The following is a 22,704-nucleotide window of genomic DNA, read 5'->3' on the forward strand; positions in this document are numbered from 1 at the left end:
CTTCACATTTATTTACGTACATATTACTATTAAAATGAGATCAATTAAATTACTTAAACTGTTTTTTCACAAAAAAAACAATAACAAATTCTGAATAAAAAGCAAATCAACACAAAACAAAACGTTTTAAAAAAATACACAAAGCATAATTAAAAAATCTTCAAAACACATTTAAACTGATAAAATATTACTTAATTATTAAGTTTGTCAGCTTTTAATCTTAACTGAAAATGTTTGCGAAGGAAACACAATATGTCCAAACTGTCATCTGCCAAACTACTGCGTATTTTAGACGCAATATAGCCTGCAGCAGAAAATGCCCTTTCTTTTTCTTTGAAAATGTCTGTTTTCAGACTTGTGGGCGGTATTCCTTTTAGGGGTTTGTACGTGAATGAAAGGTTCATTAAAAGGATGTATCAATAAACTTCACGAAAATACGAAACAGTTAATAACTTGAGTTATTAAGAATAATATTTCACGCAGATTATCCTATTTTGCATCGCATGCACGCTTTTTTTTCAGTCCCGCAATTCCCGCGGATCCATGGGATCAATGGGGCGGGATCCGAGATCTCGGTATTGCGGGATTGGAAGCCTTTATAGAACATATATTTATTAAAAAATATAATGGGTCGTGTTCTGTATTAAATTGTGGTGTTACCTACAGCAACAATCCAAATAACTACCTACTAAGCTAGAGGTCCCGGGTTCGAATCCCGGTAGGTGCAAGCATTTATATGATGAATATGGATGTTTGTTTCCGAGCCATGGATGTTTAAATGTATTTATGTATGTTCATATGAATTTATGTATGTTTAAGTAAGTATATTGTATTAAATATATCATTGTCTTGTAACCCATAACATAGGCTATATATGCTTAACTTGGGGCAAGATAATTTGTGTAAAAAGTGTGTCAATATTATTATTATTATATACAGCAAGATAGAAAAGCGAATATATTGTAACTGTAACCGATTTTGATTGACAAAGTCGTTAACAGTCAGCCACGCGTGGAATTAGCTCCTTAGTATTTTGAATATTAAACTACTAGCTAATGCCCAAATTAGCAGGCTGTCAGATCGTCTATTTGCTACTATATTCTAAGTATGCAGCCAACATACAAAAGCAGCACTGTCTTATTTAACTAAACTTATTTATTTCTGTTTAGCTAATAAGGATTCTAACTGTATTAATAATAATCCCTTTGGCTCTGTAAATATTTATAATATGTTATTATATTTAAATAGATGATGTTTAACACATTCAGTGCCATTGACACGCCTAGCGTGTCCACACTAATTCTTATCTGCATGCCGCCAGCACGCCGGGCGTGCTCACCGTTTTTCATCTATATCTCAAAGATTAGACAATATTATTGTCCGAAAGACTCTGAGCATAAACTTTCTGCCGTAAGCTAAAGTATTTTGAAGTGGTTCCAGGATCTGATATTTTTTTAAGGTTCATCAAAAATAATCTATTATGTAATGCCGCGAACATACCAGGCGTGTTCATCTCCAGCAGTTCTCAATCTTTTATATTATTAGGTCAATTTACTACATTTATAATGCCAATAATAAAATATAGAATATTTTTTATAAGTTATCATTTATTTTATTCCTTGGCACTTAGGTTGAACAAAAAAGATAAAATAAATTGCATAAAATATTTACCTATAATGTACCCCTTTAGGTACCTAATTATAAACGCTTATCAGCTGTTGTGTAACTCGGATCTGTTTCCTTCTCTCTCTTTCACCAATATCTTTTCATTCATCGGAAGAAGACAAAACCCTGCCCAGGATCTATTCCAATGTTATAAAGCTGAAGAGTTTGTTTGTTTGGTTGAACGCGCTAATCTCAGGAATAACTGGGCCCATTTGAAAAAATCTTTCGGTGTTTGATAGCACATTTATTGAGGAAGGCTATAGGCTACTTTTTATCCCTAAAAAGTAATTTTTCTTTAAAAATATCAATGATAGCTTTCATTTTATCGTAACGAACGCGACCGTGATAATTTGCTAGCTCGCATGCTACAACACTTCCGAAATATTCATTGCATCGAATTTCAATATTAGTATTGTTGTTACAAGTCAACCCTGGTTCAGTCATGGTACCAATTTCTTTATATTTAGTAATTGTTGGTCTTCCGTCAGTCATGGTGTTTACATCCTTTTTGTCATATTCATCCATTTGTTGCGAATATGTCCATTTTTGGGAGTAAGGTACATCTTGTAGTTCTGTAAATATATCTTGCGATGAGTTCGGTGAGCTTGATGCGTTCGCGATGTATTCTGAAAGCAAATAATGATCAACAATTATTTAAAGTCGTATAAAGTGGCTATAACTTTTAATAAATGTCATTTTTATTAAAAAAAAAACAATTAGGCGAAAAAACCAAAAATATACTAACGTAACGTAACGACATTAACTATTCTATGCGGACGAAGTCGCAGGCAAAAGCTAGTATTTAATAAACAATAAGTTCAAAACATTTACTGTCTCCAAATTAAAATCTAAACTTCTTAGAATTGTAGACAGATTCCTGTAACGTTTTAAACATCTGGAGTTGAAATGTTATCAGCCTATTTGTAAAACAATAGATGCGTCAGCAGTCAGCACGGCTTGTTTATTGTGTTATTAGCGATAATATATAACAGTGCAAATAATGTTTTCAAACACAATCGTCGGTTTTTTAAGAATCTTTTTGTTCCTTAATTCTTTTGTGTAAAATTGATGCGGTTAATTACTTGCGGTGCTGCTTCAAAAACCTTATGAAATACGTTAATATTGACAATATAATGTGCTATCTATAGGTACCTGCATATCATAAAGTAGGTACCAGGTACCGACCGAATGATTTACAATTTAACACTAATCCACTACGTCACAATAAGTGCACTAAAAGTTTTAAGACAAGATAAGAGAAATATGTTATCGGCTCACCTCCTACTTTTGGGCGTTTTTGTGAGGGTGGGCTATCTGCTTGCGTCGCATCATCATCATATTCCACTGTTTCTTGCACATATTTTGTTTTCCCTAAAAAATCATAAATAAGTAACCAAAGGTTGAAATTCACTGATCAAATTACGATAAATACTTACCTTGGAATCTACTAACTGCCATAATTTAACTTTCAAAAGCACAAACACTGCTAAAAACAAAATATCTCTTCAGTAACTCGAGAAAGACTGATCAATAAACACGGTTGAAGCCGAAATAACGCTTTCTTTGATTTTACCTCTTAACAGTGCCGGTGAACACGCCTAGCGTGCTACGTAATTCCATCCTGCAGTGCCGCGAGCACACCTAGCATGTTTGCGTTTTTTATAGGGCGGCATCGCTGGGAAGTATTAGAAAATCGTGGTGGCATTGAATGTGTTAATGAGTAAGGTGCAATGCAATTATAATGCAATCAATATAAATGTTAATATGTATTGTAATGAGTTTTATTAATAAACCTTACCTAGTAAACCTACACCAATGTCAACTAGTCGTCGAAGATCGAACGTCTCGGACATCATAGGTTTTCACCCCTTTGCATTTACGAGGCACTTGGAATTGGCGTTTGGAATGAATGTTGCCCCGAGGTGCACCGTAGCAGGTGGGCAGGGAAAAAAGGGGATAAGTTCGTTTGGCACTCCTCACTCTATGATTTCTCACCTATAAGTTTGATATCTTTTACGTATAACACGTATTTCGCCTAGCGCCTATTTCTGCTGTGAAGCAGCAATGTGTAAACATTACTGTGTGTCGGTCTGAGGACGCCGTAGCTAGTGAAATTACTGGGCAAATGAGACAACATTTTATGTCTCAAGGTGATGAGCGCAATTGTAGTTCCTCTCAGAAATTTTGGGTTTTTCAAGAATACTCAGCGGCACTGCATTGTAATGGGTAGGGCGTATCAATTACCATCATCTGTATGTCCTTCTCGTCTCGTCCCTTATTCTCATAAAAAAAAGATACAAGTCATTCAAAAAATTCCATTTATATAAAATATTCTCGCACAAATTATTCTAGAAACTCATATGTAAGTTCGTTCATGCAGTTATTACAATAACACTCTTTGTGACGTAGATATATTTTATTGAAACTTGATTAGATATAAGAAATAAGTTGATAAAATTATATTTTAGTTATGAGAAAAAAGTCACTGTTTTAAGCAATGATGTTCTATACATATACCCCCTTATTCATAATGGTCCGCTAACTTTAAACAGCCGCTTAGGAGTGTTTTTTCTCATTCTGACTTACATGAATAGAAGAAGACAGAGTGAGAATTAGCAATGCTTTAAGTTAGCAGACTATTATGAATAAGGGGTATAGACAATGCACCTCATACAATATTAAAGCCGAAATATGGCACATGCCACAAATGACATCATAATAACCTTCGACTGCTATGTGTATACAGAATTTAAACACTATTTCTATTTCAGCTGCGTATTTTGAATTAAGAACTCGATTTGGACAGTGACATGAGTGGAGTAGCAGTTAGGTATTTTCTTAAACCCAGACGAAAAAGAGGGTTATTATAAGTTTACGTTCGTAAGTCTGTCCCTATTTTCCGATCAAGATCTGTTCAGTCGGAGATTTTTTACGTTTTTAATCTTAAATTACACTCATATAATGAAGGGGAAAGTTTGTATGTTTATTTATTGGCTTGTGTTTTTATTTGTTAGGTAGGTACCTACTTCTCTTCGTTCTAAAGGAATCTAGAGAGGAAACTAATACTCAAATATAATATTTTTATTTACATAAAATAATTAGTTGAACTGGTTATTTAAATGTTTAGTTTCTTGAATTAAATAAAATTTGTCTATTAGACTTAAATATCTTTTCCAGTGTATCTTTTTGGTATATGTAGTGAAAGCGGACATCAATATATATTTGTATGACAGCTTTTGTCAAATTTTAAATGTTAAAAAGGTTAAATCCATAAAACTTAAATCCTTTAGTTGTGAAATCCTTATTTGGTTTGTAAATTTCTTTACATCTCTCTCTTGCTACCACCTGGCGCCAATTCTCTTTCATTATCTCGTGTACGGGAAAGCTGGAAAATATTAGCTTTTACTTGCGATGTAAATAAGTGGGTATCAATTATCACCAGGTAACGATACATTCGTGATAACGTGTAAATAGCACTAGTATGTAAGCCGTTTACATTACACAAAATACAATATTGCTAATCATTGTACACTAGGCCTTTAAAAAAAAACAACCAACTAGAATTAGATTTAGAATAGTGATTTTGAAGTCGGGTGCTTTTTTGTTGTCTATAAGTATCTCTCTATTTCGTAAAGGAAACTCTGCACTATAGTTTGCCATAAAAATACGGCTCAAACACGCCTTATACACACACGTTATAGTCCCGCGAGCTTGTTTGCCCACGCCCTGGCTGGTCGAAGTACCTATCTCTGTTGCACAAGTTAAGAACTAATTTTGATATCCTATGGAATACTGAAATTGGCCAAAAGAATAAGTAAAACAATTATTAAACATGTAAACTTTATTGTATTTAGTTTTGGTATTAAATACCGAATATCATTACTACCTATTAACAGTATAAGTTTAATACTGGATTTGACTGTTACAAGAGTTTGACAATCTTGGCGACCAAACATTGACAGTTGACACATTCCACATTGGAGTCTTAACATACGAACAACACAGAATACTTAACTATGAGACAATAATATGACTATAGTAATAAATAGTCAACGCTCACAATTATTATGTATATATATGTAAATGGACGAAAACCGTCGAATACTGGAATTGATTACAATGAATTTATTTTCTATGATTGTAGGTAATAAATCTAATGTATAAAAGGAAATGCAAATAAACAAAACCACGACGCACAGTAACTTACGAAGAATTCCAGAAGAAAATAAATATAAAGCGGGGGCCTCTGTACATGAGAAAACTATAATTTTAAACCTGCTTAGTTGGAAAACTGGATTATTGGAAACCCTCAATAACTGGTACATAATATGTCTTGGACCCTTGAAATCCCAATTAAGCAGGTAACATAATATGTATGTAAAGGTAACTATTGAGCAGATCGCGAACGGTTAGTCATATCGCGTACGCAATAAAATAAGATGAAAATTAGCATGAAAAATATATATTTAACATCGTGGTACAGTTGATCGTTTGTGAATGCGGTTTTTGGGTATACTCTAAGATTACCGTGGATATAAGGTGAACGAAGTGTTTTGAAATATTAAGATATATACATAGATAATTTATACGTCAGACTATGACATCTGTGACACGTCGAAAAAAGTAGCGGCTTACTTTTAGCCTCTATTTTCAGCAACGCACGCACACTAAAACAGGGTGACTGACTTATCACGATTGTAAGATGTAGCTGTCACACACACTAAAGTAGTAAACTCGACCTACTATTACGCGTTGCAAGAGGATCTATCTAAACGTACCTATAAATTATTTAAATTTATTTAATGTATTTAATGTTAAAATTAATGTTAAAGTTAATTTAAAATTATTTAATGTATTTAGAAAATGTGTGTCCATTTTTAGAAATACATATTGGACAGATATTTGTTATTTAATTATTATTCATATAACATCCCATCTGATAATCAAATATCGAAAGATAAGTTGTTCGAAATTAAAGACGTTAAAATTATGTTAATGTTTACCAAATTACCTGCGACACAGTAGGAATTACATACTATTACGGCTTAAAAATTCCTTTACCGTACTATCTATGAAAGACTACAATGTGCGTCAGCGGTAGGTACCTAAACGATATGAATAGGTACAAGTCATTTGGTGGCAATGATGTGACAGAGTGGAAATAGAAGTATGCAATACTCCAGACAAAAAGCTATTTCAAACACATCGCAAAATAGTTGAAGTAAAATAATATTGACTTCATAAACAATCAAAACCATAGGTATTTAAATTAATGAGGTTAATAATCTATGTATAATTGTCTATTTTATGTCATTATGGTAATACTTATCTACTCAGAGTAAACAACGTAATACCCACCGACAAAATTTTGAAATCCAATACACAAAATATCTACTACATGAATGAGAGTCGTCTGTCCAATTCAGTTGTAGGTAGTGTGTAAACTAGCTTCCAATTTCGTAATAAGAGATTCTAATAAGTTTTCTTATAAAATTTAATAAATTTTTAAGTATTTTATCGCTTCATGAGAAATAATAGTACCTACTTTGAGACAGAGAGGCCGATTGGGACCGGTTCAAACTGGTAAAACTGCTAGAAAATTCTGATTAGGTAAACGTAAAGTAATTAAATTACATCATTAGATCATCAACAGAACAAAACTAATAATTAGGTTTGTTTACTATTTTTATGTATATACATAATTTTAAATTTATATACTAATTGTATACCTCCATCAATAAATGCTTTAGAATATTAGATAGATATATAAAGCTCTAATTGTAAATTAACTTAAAATTAATATTGTCAATACTATAGCAAAATATCGAGGAATATCCTCAGGATAAAATATGATTATTTTATTAAATATCTCTCCTATGCTTAAAACAGATTGTTGTAGAGCACCTCAAAAATAAATTAAGTTTATGCCATTCTCTAACGAGAAAGTTATTAATTTATTTAACGATACACATTATATTAATAATAACAATGCTTTCCGGGATCCTTAGTAAATACATAAGAAAGATTGTGTAAAAAACAATAAAAAAATAATTAGATAGGTAGCTATAAGTATTTGTAGACTACTACTGAAGCACATTGGTATTTGCATAGAATTAGTCTATTTTTTAGTTTTAGCCAAAACATATTTTACAGTACATACTTAGGTACAATACATGGTCGGTTAAATGAAAATACAACACCCCGATACCTTACCCAGAATACTAAATACCTATGAAATTCGTGTCTCATATATTTAGGACCTGTTTTAAAAAAAAACATTCATGATAAGGCTGGTGCTTTACGTTTTACGATGACGTTATTCTTAATACTAATACATATTAAATTAACTTAGGTTATAACTGTGCTAACAAATATGATAAATATAAAGGAATAGGTACAGTATGTATTATCATTAACGGACCAGCCTTTTATTATGGTACATAGTACATACACATATAAGATGAACATACACCACAACATATTACCTTGTGTAGTCTTCATACTGAGCTTATCTAGGATATTTGTTGTTTTGAAGTTCACAATAACTAGTTACCACAAAGATTTCAAACAGTAACTACGACAAGGTTAACTTAATAGCGCCCCTACCGTTTGCTATTGGAACTAAGTTTAGCAAACAAATTATACCTACGCACATGTTTAGTTACTACTTTCGCTTTGCTTAAAAGTTTGCACTTGGCAGTAGTATGGCCTAAGCTAACATTAAAACACGCTATTACAATATTATCTCAATGTTATCAAAGCCTTTGTCGTTTTGTTTTACAACAATAGTAGGAAAAGTTGTACCTAACAATAAATCATTATGGTTCAGGTTTGGAAATCCAGACTTTGACAGGTGTCAGGTAGACCTTAGTCCATTCCTGATACATCACCGCCTTTTCTAAAGTCGGCATTTCCGTAAATTGCCGTTTTATTTCTAAATAGCGCACAAATAATAGTTCCTCGGTCACGATAGCGCTCCATGCTGTGACCCTTAGCTCGCAGTCCATTTACGATGTCCTGAAAACATTTTTTATCATTATTGTACACAATATGTTATGTTCGCATCATTTGGTATAACTCGTGCCAATAAAGAAACGAATATATACTGGCGACCACCAGTGATTCGCTCTGACTCGCTCATGTAATATCATCCATCTCCCATCCCTGTCAGTTCGAACTGTTCTGCCGCTGTTTCAGATTCGTTTCTTTATTGGCACGCGTTATGTCAAGCAATGCCACTAGACAACACCGAACTTTTATAGAGTGGTTGAAATCAGAGACACAGAGTACCTTTGTACATATACTACCTATTTTTTTAAATTAATATTTATTACTGACAGCTTTGAAAACTTATCGAATCTTATAATACTACTCGACACTAGATGGCGCTTAAACACAATATATATATATAAATATATGAACATAGACTACAATATGATAAATAACTACTAGTCCACGATAGATGGCGCATTTATGCAATATTATTACTACTATTTATCATCATGTTGATTGCAACATAGACTACAATTAATATACTAGCATAACATTCTAAAAGGCTCCTACAATCAACGCTTAGAGTGCCCGAAACGCGTCAGGTTAAAAAGTTTTACATTTTGTATTTTAAGTCCATTCTGGATTGTTAACTCATAACTGTTAATCTATTGTTTAACACGAATAAATTGTAATCAGTTTTGGCTTCATTTTTCTACTTTATAATAGCTGTAGATAAACATTACATAAATAAATTAAATATGTGACTTACCTCGGTTATTCCGTACTCATACTTCACATTCATTGGAAACACCTGATGATGGAACCTGGGGGCGTCCACCGCCTCTTTGATTGTCTCACCAAACCACAACTTGCGCATTGTAACCTGTAATTATTAATTACGAAGAACTCTAAAGTACACGAAACGAAAATTGTTATATTTTTTAAACCTTCGATCAAAAAATTCGGCTATGACGTGCAAAGAAAAATATTTATTTTTCGGAACTAGATAAAATGTACTGAAGCATGATTTTTAACCGACTTCAAAAAAGCAAGAGGTTCTCAATTCGACTGTATTTTTTCCTTTTTATGTTTTGATTGGGTGAACTGATTTCGTATTGATGAATTATTAAGTTTTAGAAAAACACTCAATTATTTTTGAAATTTTAGTGCATATTATATTGTTTTGGAATAGTATTTTTGAAGTTGGTTGTTTTTTGTTATTATATTTATTTAATACAGTATTTTGATTTATTTATAAATTTCTAAATGTGATTTATCAGTCACTTTAATGTCTTATGTCCATACTGGTAAAGAACAAGTCTCACTCTGCGTGGCGATCATTCTAGTATGTAATATCTTACTTTTTCATATTTGTTCCTATAGCGGCTGTAGTAACACACGCCTAAAATTTAGTTTAGTTTCATGAAATATCTATTTCACTGCCAGAATGACAGACAAACGGACAGATATCGGAGTCTTAGGTGGAGATCTGCAGAGCGTAGTTAGACTTTGCTTAGACATTACTTACATAAAACTTAGCTGACTGTGCTTAAAAGTGCTGTCTTCTACCGCATTTTTCACGGAGAGTGTTCCGAAGAGCTGTTTAACCTGATTCCTGCCGCAGAATTCCACCTTCGCACGACACGCCACAAGTTAGGATGTCATCCTCACCATCTGGATGTGTGGCGGTCCTCCACAGTGCGGTTTTCAAGGAGCTTTTTTCCACGTACTACAAAGCTGTGGAATGAGCTTCCTTGTGCGGTGTTTCAGGGACGATACGACATGGGTACCTTCAAAAAAAAGCGCGTACACCTTAAAGGCCGGCAACGCTCCTGTGATTCCTCTGGTGTTGCAAGAGATTGTGGGCGGCGGTGATCACTTAACAACAGGTGACACGTACGCTCGTTTGTCCTCCTATTCCATAAAAATAAAGTGAACTTGCTTATTGCATTAGGCTCTTAGTCTTAGTTATACGTAGGTATTACCAGTGGGAGGTTCCTTTGTACCGGATGCCGGCTAGATTATGGGTACCACAACGGCGGCGCTATTTCTGCCGTGAAGCAGTAATGTGTAAGCATTACTGTGTTTCAATCTGAAGGGCGCCGTAGCTAGTGAAATTACTGGGCATATGAGACTTGACATCTTATGTCTAAAGGTGATGAGCGCAGTTATAGTGCCGCTCAGAATTTTTGGGTTTTTTAATAATCTTGAGTGGCGCTGCATTGTAATGGGCAGGACGTATCAATTACCATCAGCTTAATGCCCTGCTCGTCTCGTCCCTTATTTTCATAAAAAAAGTATAGTCTGAGCAAGGTCTATGTACGCTCTACAGATCCCAGCCTTACTACCTAACTAATAGTTCCTTTACCTACTCTTTCTTTCGTTACCCTAAAAATCAACAGAATTGTTCCAATTTCTTACCAAAGCAACAGCTGTTGTGATTTTAGTACCGCCAGAAGCACCAATGACCAGTTTTGCGTTTCCGTTCCTGTCCACTATGATGCTCGGAGACATGGACGAGAGAGGTCTCTTGTGCGGTGCGATGAAGTTAGCGGGAGAAGGCTTTATCCCGAAGTAGTTTGTGATGCCAGGAGACGAGAAGTCGTCCATGACATTGTTCATCACAATACCGGTTCTGCTGGTTGAGAATCCAGCGCCGAAACTGAAAAATAATGATAATGTAATGGCGTATTGTCACAGTACTCTTTTAAAAAGAAATGAAACTTTTTATTCATTTAGGTACAATTTGTATACTTATCATGGTATATCCGTTTAAGAGTCTAAGCCATTTTGACAGCTGCCGACCCCGAATGTATTTCAAGTTTAAGTAAAAGTACTCTGATCACAGGGTAAACGAAGAATGAATGAAATTGGTGTTACAACGTCAGAATACCATTTATTCTTGTGAAACAGCAACATCGGCTTGTCTATGCGACAAGGCAAGCCTTCGACGAGAATTTTGTCACCCGTAGAGCGCATGTTAGGGTAAACGAGAAATCAACCGATCTAGACTACATTTCTCTCTCGCGTCGCGACATATCTAGTCGCGCATGCCCTGCAGGAAGCCTAGAAGTACCGGTAAGAAACTCAGAAACTTTTATCGTCCTATAACACACGCACAAAAAGTTATGTACATATCGCGAGTGTAAGACGTAGTTTGTCATGCACACCAAACTAGTAAACCTGGCCTGTAGTCATGCGTTGCCTCACAGCAAGAGGCTCTATTTAGAGGTATAACTAAGATTTAAAGCTATTTAGTAGAAAATGGCATTCATGTAAAATATTAATTGCCTTAATTACTTTTAAGGTTACTCAGAGATTGCCTATTCGCCAGAATTCGCCTTGAGTTTGAATTGATAAATTATTATCTATTATTAATATAAACCAATAAGGACTTCAACATCATCATCATCAGCCGGAAGACGTCCACTGCTGGACAAAGTTCTCCCTCAAAGATCTCCACGACGATCGGTCCTGCGCTGACCTCATCCAACGTATTCCGGCGATCTCCACCAGATCGTCAGTCCATCTTGTGGGGGGCCTGGCCTACCAACACTGCGGCTTTAGGTACATGGTCGCCATTCGAAGACTTTTCTGCCCCAACGGTCATCTGTCCGTCGCACAATATCACTTATTGAAAGTGGAAATCTATCACCCATTCGAAAAAGTAAGCCTCAGACCTGAGAAGAATGCGCGCAAGAAACTCAGCGGGCTTCTTTTTTTTCATCATATTTCGATAGTGGTCGCTCCTTATCTTTACCACATAAACGTCTTTTGAATTATTTCGCAATACATATGTGTTTTTGAACACTTTTTTTGGATCCTGTTGCAAAAGCGTATACATCTGCCACTCTAGTTTCGCAATCATTTTGACTATGTCATTAACTTTGGTTCTCCTACCGATCTCCTCATTCCTGGATCCCGCAGGGAAACTTGAAGCATAGCCCTCTCTCTCTCGCCATTGCCCTCTGAGTGACTTTGGGTTTTCTGCATAGCGACCAGAATAATAAATACTTACTAGTAATTAATTGAGCTGGTCATAGAAACTGCGTCTCCATTGTATCCAATTACAGAGATATGTGCGGTGCCGGAGTCCGGTGGGTTGTACAGAGTAGCGCCGTAATACTCGGCACTGTTGTTCGTACTTTTGTCGTTAATCTTTAGCCGTGTCTCTGTACCGTACTCTGGATCCGTTACGTTCCTTATCAACTGAAAAAGGTAAAAATATAAATCAAAACAAAACAATTAATTAAAAGAAGGGATATAATACGGCGCCTATTTCTGCTGTGAAGCATTACTGTGTTGCGGTCTGAAGGGCGCCGTAGCTAGTGAAATTACTGGGCAAATGAGACTTGACGTGACGAAAAAAGTGGGCGTACTCGAGCCAGTCTCTAACAATGACGTTGACGTGCCACATTTTCTGTTAAACTTTGCTAATAATTAAATTAAAATGCTGGGTTGCGTACTAAAACTTTGTAAAACAATACTTTTACTACTTTTTTAGCTTAGAATAAACTACAAGAACAAGAATGACACTGGGATCACATATTATCAGTAAGTATTTTGTATTTTATAAATTAATTTAATAATAACACGAAGCGTATGTAACAAAATTTGAAAGATTCCATTGAGTGTCAAGATGCCACACAAACAAGCATCTAATAGTTACCGTAATAAAAAAGCTATTGTTCTTGTAGTATCTAGTTGTAGCGCCAAACCTTAATCTAATATAATAATCTAGCATAATTTTATAAAATAACTAGTAATTGTCTTAACTACTATCGAAGCACATGTCAAATAAGCTATTCATATCGATTTTCTATAGAAACCGCTGCAAAAATTATTCGCTAGCGATAATATTTCGGTATGTTTTTTTACTTTATGACTCATACGGCCGAAATAAGTTCTCCAGGTGACCGCTAGAGGTACTGTATAATTTTCCATACATTTTTTACGCAGTCGCTAGCGAGTAGGATCACTGTAAGCTCATGGTACTGAGCAAAGTCTAAGATATCATACTCTACGGCCTCAGTACCTGATAGCCGTGAAAAGTGAAAAGCGAATGGAAGAAGCCAATGAGGTTAATCTTGACACCGTATGCATGATAATATGTGAATGTGTATACCTCTTCTAAGTCTAAGAAGTCCGCATCACCCAGTCTGGTTCTGGTCGAGTAAGCATACTTAAATGCTTCAATAATCTGGTGGTATGTGAGCACCGTGTTGTTAATCCCCTTAATGTTATCTGCGGTGTAGTTATAACCGTTGAGGATGTTGAGGATATTCGCCAGGATCAGCCCGCTGCTTGGAGGTGGTGGAGTAAACAGGGTGTCACCATCCCTCAGCGGAACCACGAGCGGCTCTGTTATTTTTGGTCTGTAAGTTCAATTAATATTATATATAAAAGCTGACCCGGCAAACGTTGTTTTGCCATATAAATTGTATTGATCTTGTGCGTGCTAGTTGATACGAGATGGCGCTAGTTGTATTCATTTGTAACAATTACACTTCTTTTATATTTTGTATAATTCACACTATAGTTTTATAAATTATAGCCTATTTGTTATTCTGGTGTGTAAGCTATATTATTGTAAAGTTTCATCAAAATCTATTCAGTAGATTTTGCGTTAAAGAAGTTCAAACATACATCCAGACATACAAACTTTCACATTTATAATATTAGTAGGATAACATGCCATCCTTGGACAAACGTGGCTCTGAAGTTATAGCGAGTATAATAGGATCGGGGTCATCTTTATTCAAATTCAAATATTTCATTCAAAATAGGATATCACATAACTTATTGAAAGTTAGAAACAACCACTCATTCGAAAAAGTATGCCTCAGACCTGAGAAGAACGGGCGCAAAAAACTCAGAGGGCTTTTTTTTAAATCAAACTTCGATAGAATAGCCTAACGGTGGTGGCTCCTAATCTTTACCACATAAACGTCTTTTGAATTTCGTAATTCATATTATGTTTTGAACACTTTCTTTGGATCATGTTGTAATAGCTTTTTCGTTGTTTTGCATCAAATTTACTTATTATACATATTTATAGAAATAATATTTTTAAGAGATATGGTATCTATTCCAATTGGCTGAAGTCATGCGGACTTATCACTGCATAGTATAAAAAAAAAACCGCTTCCCGCTCTCTGTCTCCATGTATACTTAGATCATTTAAACTAAGGAGTGGATTTTGATGCGGGTTTTTAGTAGATAGAGTGACTCAAGCGAAAGGTGTAATATATTATGTTTAATACATGCATAATATACCAGAGAAACATTCACCATTTTAGGTGTTTCTAGTGTGATGTCGTTAATAAACACTTTTTTTTACGCTTAAATTTCAAACGCTGACTAAACCTTATGTGACAGATCAAAATAATGTAGCACATTATACACATTAATAAGGTCCACAATAGTATATGTCCTTTACATTTTACGAGACGATTAGATTATTAACGAAGCGTTTTTAAGCAATACAGCATTAATCCTTATCCAATTAAGTACAATAAAAACATTGTTCATTTAATATAGATTATAGGCCAATATGGCCCTTTACAGCATGTAATTTAAATGAATATTTTCGAAGATATTACAGATTTAAAATATGTCAGAATTAGTATCATCAAGTTTATATAGTATTGCAGTCTACGAAACTTATTTTTGTATCTTTTAGTTGTTTATTGTGGAGATATAAATACCTAACGAGATCACTCGGAAATACATTATATTTATTTAATTTTTAATATTAACTGTTTACAGAACGAGGTCTGTCCGGGCGCCTAGCTGTTTACATAAAATAATGTTTTTTTTTTATATTTTCCATTCTTATAGATCTTTTTTCATTGCATAATGTAGTTTTAGTATCTTACGTGTATGTTGTTATAATATTCATTAACGTTGTTATATCTACTAGTGTTTTCTTGTCAACCTATCGCGGCATGTTTTAATACATGATAACAAAGCAATATTGCTTTGTCTGTTAGTATGACAATTTATATATACTATTGTTTTGTGTTTGTAGGAGGACGGAGGAGACTGGATTGAATATTGACCTGGATACGTGAAGTACCTGAATATGTGCATAGAATTTGTTTGCACATTCGTCTTAAGAGCACGAAAAACAACTCATACTAAATCTACACAGTGAAAAAGTTTGTCCTTATGTTTTTTATGGTTACTGTTTACCAGTGGGAGGCTCCTTTGCACAGGATGCCGGATATATTATGGGTTCCATAACGGCGCCTATTTCTGCTCCTATTTCAAGCCGTAGCTAGTGAAATACTGGGCAAATGAGACTTAACATCTTATGTCTCAAGGTGACGAGCGCAGTTGTAGTGCTGCTCAGAACGTTTGAATTTTCAAGAATCCTGAGCGGCACTGCATTGTAATGGGCAGGGCGTATCAATAACCATCAGCTGAAGACTCCTGCTCGTCTCGTCCCTGATTGCTGCGTAACGTAATGTAGATATGGACAAATTAAAATTTTCTCAATAGAAGTTCTTTATATAAAGTAGGCTTTTGTTCTTATCTTGCCTTTGTCTACAGTATTATATAAATGGGAGAAGTAATTTTAAACTTGGAGTAACTTTACACTGCGTTTATGAACACAATATGAAGTCTAAAACTAAAGATTTAAGTCAAAAGAAATTTCTGTAGACTCTTAGATAAAGTTAAACGGCCATACAAATTAACTTGGCATAAAGTTATACCTGAGAATAAACCTAGAATATGCATATATATCGTATTTGGTAAAAATCCATGCCCGTGTCGTTTCAATCTATTTCGAACGTATGCTCTTAATATTTTATTTGTAGATTGGATTCAAATTCAAATTCAAATATTTTTATTCAAAGTAGGATGTGACATCACTTATTGAAAGTCAAAAAACTACCACCCATTCCAAAATGAATGCCTCAGACCTGAGAAGAATGGGCGCAACAAACTCAGCGGGCTTTTTTCTTTCATCGAATAAATATGTTTACAAAGTAATATTGTACAATTTAACTTATTATTTAATAGCCTGAGGGCGGTCACTCCATTCCCAATCTGTGGTATCATTAAGAAAGTTTTTATATGTTATAGTAACCTTTACCACACAAACGTTTTTTAACAATTCTTTTGAATAACGTAATACTTTTGTTTTGAACATTTTCTGGGATCTTGTTGTAAAAGCATATACATCGCCTCACAAAAGACCTACTAACTCGACCGAGTAGTAGGCATCATTTTAGGACTTCATTCATCAATTAGGACAGATTAATTTGCAATTGTAATTCTTTTATCATTAAAAGAGATCAATAAGTATCAGTCGCTTTGAAAAAATATCTATAAAGGTAATAATAAGGTAACAATAAATAAATTACAATACAATTTATTTAGTTTACTTCCTGATTTGCCACAACATTTATTGGCGGAAGCTGATGTGTGTGAACTCGTTTCAGTGTGCCCTCGATTGTGTCCTACTTTACTTCTTAATATAGATTGGATTTAATAGCTGGTATTTAGTTCTAGGATATTGCATGTATTAGTAAGTTTTTATTTAAATGGGTGGACAAATTATTTTGTCGAAAAGGTGATATAGAAGTTCATATATTCTTAATGGCCATAAATACGGTTACAATTAAAAATAAACAAAACATTACATTTGAATTTGGAATCTGTATGTTTTTATATGATTGTTCATTGAGTTTTTTCATTTTGGTACTAATCAATTGTATATTATTTTACGATATGAAAATGGTGAGAAAGAAGAACCGAATCGCTGTGATTGTATTACACATAGTAGGTATGGGGCTCAATTTGGCTAAATGCAATTTTTGAAACACTCCATACGCTTGGTATTAGTAAATTTTTTGTGTATTTAATGGGTACAATGAGACCTCCTCTGTTTGTGACAGAAAAAGATGTGGCCGTCCACGTAGTGTTCATACGAAATAGGTGGTCAAAGTAGTAAGGGAAAGAATTCGAAGAATTTCTGTCCAAAAGCAAAATATTTCATCTCAGAAGGTGCTATACCTAGACCCATGTCGCGTATTTTAAAAGCTGAAGCCTATGAGACGTACTGGTCATTTCTTAACTGATAATTTAAAAAAGAATAGGGTGGTAAAATCGAAACAACTACTGAAGCGGTACGCAAAGCGAGGTCACAGAAAAATTTTGTTTACGGATGAGAGAATTTTTACAATTGAGAAACATTTTAATAAACAAAATGAACGTATTTATGCTCAAAGCTCTAAGGAAGCTTCTCAATTAGTCGGACAGGATGCAACGTGGGCACTATCCGACTTCAGTGATGGTTTTGTGGGGTATTAGCTAGAAGGAGTGACTGAACCATACTTTTATGAGAAAGGTATCAATCAAAACATCGGCAAGTGTATGAAGATGCCATTCTTTAGACGGTAGAGAAGCCCCTTAACAACACCATGTTCAATAACCAAGAATGGTCCTTACAGCAAGAGTAGCAACATAAAGCTCCGTCTACGCAGTCTTGGTTGGAAACGAACGTTTCGGACTTCTTCAGAGCTGAAGACTGGCCGTCGTCTAGTCCCAATCTTTATCCGCTGGATTATGATTTATGGTCAGTTGTTTTAGAGAGTACGGCTTGCTCTAAACGCCATGATAATTTGGAGTCCCTAAAACAATCCGTACGATTGGGAGTGAAGAATATTCCTATGTCACTGCTTCGCTCGAAATTGTGGGACGTGGACTCAAGAGGACTAGTATAGAGTATTATTCTCGAATAAAGGTAGGATATCACTATATGATGAGGATCGACATCGGCGTGTACTGCGATGACAAGGGAAACGTTTCGCGGAAGTTTGCTTTGAAGAAATAACCCCTCATGTTGAAGGTCCAGTTATGTTTTGGGCAGCAATTAATGTATTGGATCGTAAAGAGTGAGTTGTCATAGAAAATGGCATTTTGAATGCACACCGGTACATAATTCCTTAAGGCGATACTAAATGCCATCGACCTTGAGCGACATGAGTTCACGGCTTCCGGCCCGCGATCTATGTAACAAAGACAATATTTTCAAAATTCTTGCGTGGAAAACAGTTTATATGCTTACAATTCTCGTTATTCACTACTAATCTGAATAAATATACCTACACAAAAAAGTAAAGCTATAAGAATAACTTTTCTGAGAGTTGTACCAATCAAATGCGTCATGCCATGCCAAAAAACTTCTTTAACTACAAGGTAAAGTGGTAGTTCAAAAAGGCTCTGGAGTGAAAACTATAACCAACAGCAAGCATTAGAAACCTACAAATAAGACTTAAGTATATGTGTAACGGGATTAAGTAGTGTTCATAGCTCGAAATGCTATATTTTCACCAAAAAACTTGTCTAAAAACAGCATGTTTGCATGTTTTCTGCTTACTCTTCGCCAAGTACAACACGCATTAACGGTTCATAGAGAAAATATGATTTTTATGGACGATAACGCTCGCGCTCACCGTTCTGGCGACATGAAAGCGTTTGATGTGTGATAAAAAACAATTGACAAATGATTTCCCGCCAAGTGTTTTTTTTATTACTGAGAAGGTTGCAACGCCAAAAAATATAACATTCGAAATTCAAATAGTTCCGATTAGCTAGAAATGCAAAACTTCTAGTGTGCCCCATGTATAATATATATATAACATCATGGGAAACTCTAATTCGTGTTTTTAAACTAATAGATATATACTTATAGTCGCTCTTGTGATTCCTCTGCTCTTATAAAAAAACCAAAAAGTATAAAATATGTTTATATATAAGTATTACTAGCATTTCCCGCCCGTTTCGCTGGGCGAATTTGAAAAGTAAATAAATTAATGAAGGAACGTTGGAATTCGAAAAATAAGTAGCCATCAAGGATAAATTTCGCATCGAATGGTGGTAGTTTCATGTCGATGCGATTAGTGGTTTAGGTGTGAGTGAGCCGCAAACAAAGACCATTTTCATTATATATATACATATATTGAATTCGTTATCTTCTATAATCTTTATATATATCTATATATATGATAGAAGATAACGAATTCATAGTCAAAAAAAAATATTCATCGTTGAAGAATCATCTCTAAATATTATATAAATATATTTCTTTTAAATTACTGAATCTACCTGATCTATGTTCGGAAAAAGTAGAGCTCGAGAGAAGAACATACAAGAAACTCAACTGCCACTCATTTCAATCAATACAGTATTTTACAATGGCTGTAATATACATAACAAATTAGTAGGTAAAGTGCAAAAATACTTCATAAAAAGTGATAAAGAATAAACTGTATAAATCATCAACCAAATTAGCGATAAAAACCTATTTATAAATAAATAAGTCACTAATCAGCTTACTTTATGACGAGATATTTAAAAATGAATCAGGTTCTTAGATAGATGTCAGTCTTTAAAAACAAAAACAAACTGTGTTTATAATTAATTGGCAATTAATAATATCAATCGTATTTGTGACGTCACTTGGTCATAAATACGTATTATTTATCTGTGTTTATATTATGATAGGAGGGAAGACAATGTTTCACAATGTTTATGTTATAGAGTAGGTTAAATAAAATAAACAACTGTTTGTTTACTTTATTGAAACTATGAACCCAGATATTATTGAACCATAGCAAGGCTTGAACCTGAAATTGTATATTTTAACGGTTACAATCGGTTTTTATCTATTAATTCCTTTGGAGTGTTACCGTTAGAGGAATTGTTTTTATTATATAAGTTCTCAATGTCCTTTAAAGGCTAAAGCTTAGAATTATTTGCTTCGGTTTCAAAGCCTTGCCCGAAGACTAAGCAGTACACGCCAACAATTGACTACAATCAAATAACTAGAAATTTTTGTTATTTTCCGTAACAGATCAAGCATCAAACAGAAGTCAGAAAGTATCTTTTGGTGAAGATAAAAGTATGAAAACATCTGACAAAAAATTTAAAGTATTAGAACTCCTCATAATTATATCCCTAATATTTTTATACGTGACTATATATTTCTACAATGTGTGTGTGAACCGCGGTCATCATATATCTACCATTATTTGGCCCATATGCCCTTTGTCTTCCAAAAAAAAATCAATTATTTCTTGAGTCGAATCTATACTATGTTTAAGTAAGTATAATATATTATATTTCATAAAGACATATAGTTTTATGTCTAGTTCGGTGCTACAGAATTAGTATGAAAGTACAAAAAAATACAAAGACCGCAGTAGCCAAGTTAAGTAGTACAATACATCTACCTCACTTAAAACAGTACATCAACAACCCCTCCGCTTGGAGAAGCCTCACCCCAGGAAGCTTCGACACTGGAGGTCGGAGTTGGGTTTACTTTTCGTAGCGTCGTATCATGAAATGAACCCCAAGTTCAAGTTAAACGCCGGCAATACTCCTGTGATTCCTCTGGTGATCACTTAACACCAGGTGACCCGTACGCTCGATTGCATCCTTTTCCATAAAAAAAGTAATCTATGTTGATGGTACAAACATACTATGAGTCATACATTTTAAGAATTGTTTTTCACACAATATTTCTTTATAACAGCTGTCGCGTGCATGATTATTACTAGAATCAGCTGAACAATTTAAATGAGTCATGATGTTTATGTGAACGGGGATGATGAAATTATTGTTGAAGTTAGCGTCATGTTCTTTCTAGAAAGATTTTTAATATCTATAATTGTAATGAAGTATAATTTATTGTGAATATTAGGTGTAAATGCCTAATAATGACCTTGAAAATACGATTTAATGCGACAAAACGTTAGAATTTTGGTTTTTGGACTATAGTAGCATATACTCCTATACATGTACGTTTTACGCTTAGGGCTATATACCTTATAGTCAGGGCCGGATTTAAACTTAATGCCGCCCCTGGGCACCGGAAAAAAACCCGCCCCAATACTGAAATTTTACATAAACTTATAGCTTATATATTTTATTTTTCTAAACTAAAATAACTAATTTATTGCAGAAACTTTAGTATATGTAATATATTCTAAAAACATGAATAAATATTTGTTTTTATCTAACAATTATAAATTTGACTCATAATTATATAACATAAATTTTTTCACAGGCAAACACGTCTGACTTTTTGAATTGCGAATTGGTTAAACAAAATTAATTAATTATAATGAGCGATCTTGATAAGACAAAAAAAAATTTTTTCACTTTCAACATTTTGCTGCCCTAAAAAATTTACCGCCCTGGGCACTTGCCCCAACTGCCCCTAGTGTAAATCCACCGCTGCTTATAGCTTAAGGACGATCTGAATATTCAGAATACTAAAGGAGTTAACTACGCGTAGCTGAACGATTACGACATGTCAGTCTAAATCGGATATACTAACAATAGATTCGCTCTCCTTTTCTATCTCCTGTATTAGAGGTGTTCTTCTCTCTCGCACAATTTGTTCTTCTATACGCGGCAATTTAGGTAATGACTTGATTACTTTTTATTATTTAAAACTCAAACACATTTTGACCGTGTATGAAGTATGACGCTGTATTTTTTTAGATATTACTACTTATGCATTTTAAGGGTTCCGTTTTTTGCCATTTGGCCATAATGGCAAAAAACGGAACCCTTATATTATTTTTATGTTATTTTTTAAGTAAGTAACCCTCTCTTCTAGGACTAATTACACAAATTAAATTTGAAAACAAAATTTATGAACGATGCGGGACTCGAACCCCGCTAAACTTAAAACCTTAGATTTGAAAGAGTGACATCTCAAGTAAATTTCCAAATATGCAAATATTGGGGTTGAGCAGGTTATCAACTGTAAAAAAGATCCTGTAGCTGAAGCAACAGCTGGCATTCATAGGAGCAGACAAAGGCTATATAAACAATATAGTGAGAGATCATTGTATAATCATGATGCATCTTTTCTTGAGTAGGTATGTTAAAAAATACTCTAAATTATTCAAAACTGGTTGTTCTATTGCAAAGTCTATGCATATCAGACAAATAATTAAAAATGCACCGAATAAAATATGACTTGGAATGTTATTAATTGGGAATCTGGAAGATTGGAAGACC

At 34.3% G+C, this 22,704-nt stretch overlaps 1 protein-coding gene across 3 annotated transcripts in view; it reads right to left on the reverse strand.

Moving 5' to 3' along the window:
- Window positions 1–5,488: 5,488 nt before the first annotated feature.
- Window positions 5,489–22,704, reverse strand: part of LOC126979400 (glutathione hydrolase 1 proenzyme-like) — a 106,003-nt gene continuing 88,787 nt past the window's right edge. For all 3 annotated transcript variants that reach the window (XM_050828683.1, XM_050828681.1, XM_050828680.1), the window contains 5 exons: window positions 13,784–14,033; window positions 12,677–12,867; window positions 11,080–11,320; window positions 9,428–9,541; window positions 5,489–8,682 (listed from right to left, as the gene is read on the reverse strand). In XM_050828683.1, the coding sequence (XP_050684640.1) occupies window positions 8,533–8,682; window positions 9,428–9,541; window positions 11,080–11,320; window positions 12,677–12,867; window positions 13,784–14,033 (946 nt within the window). In that variant the 3' untranslated portion in view covers window positions 5,489–8,532. The remainder of the gene's footprint in view (window positions 8,683–9,427; window positions 9,542–11,079; window positions 11,321–12,676; window positions 12,868–13,783; window positions 14,034–22,704) is intronic.

The sequence above is a fragment of the Leptidea sinapis genome, chromosome 3 (assembly GCF_905404315.1).
Source record: "Leptidea sinapis chromosome 3, ilLepSina1.1, whole genome shotgun sequence".
NCBI classification, from domain to species: domain Eukaryota; kingdom Metazoa; phylum Arthropoda; class Insecta; order Lepidoptera; family Pieridae; genus Leptidea; species Leptidea sinapis.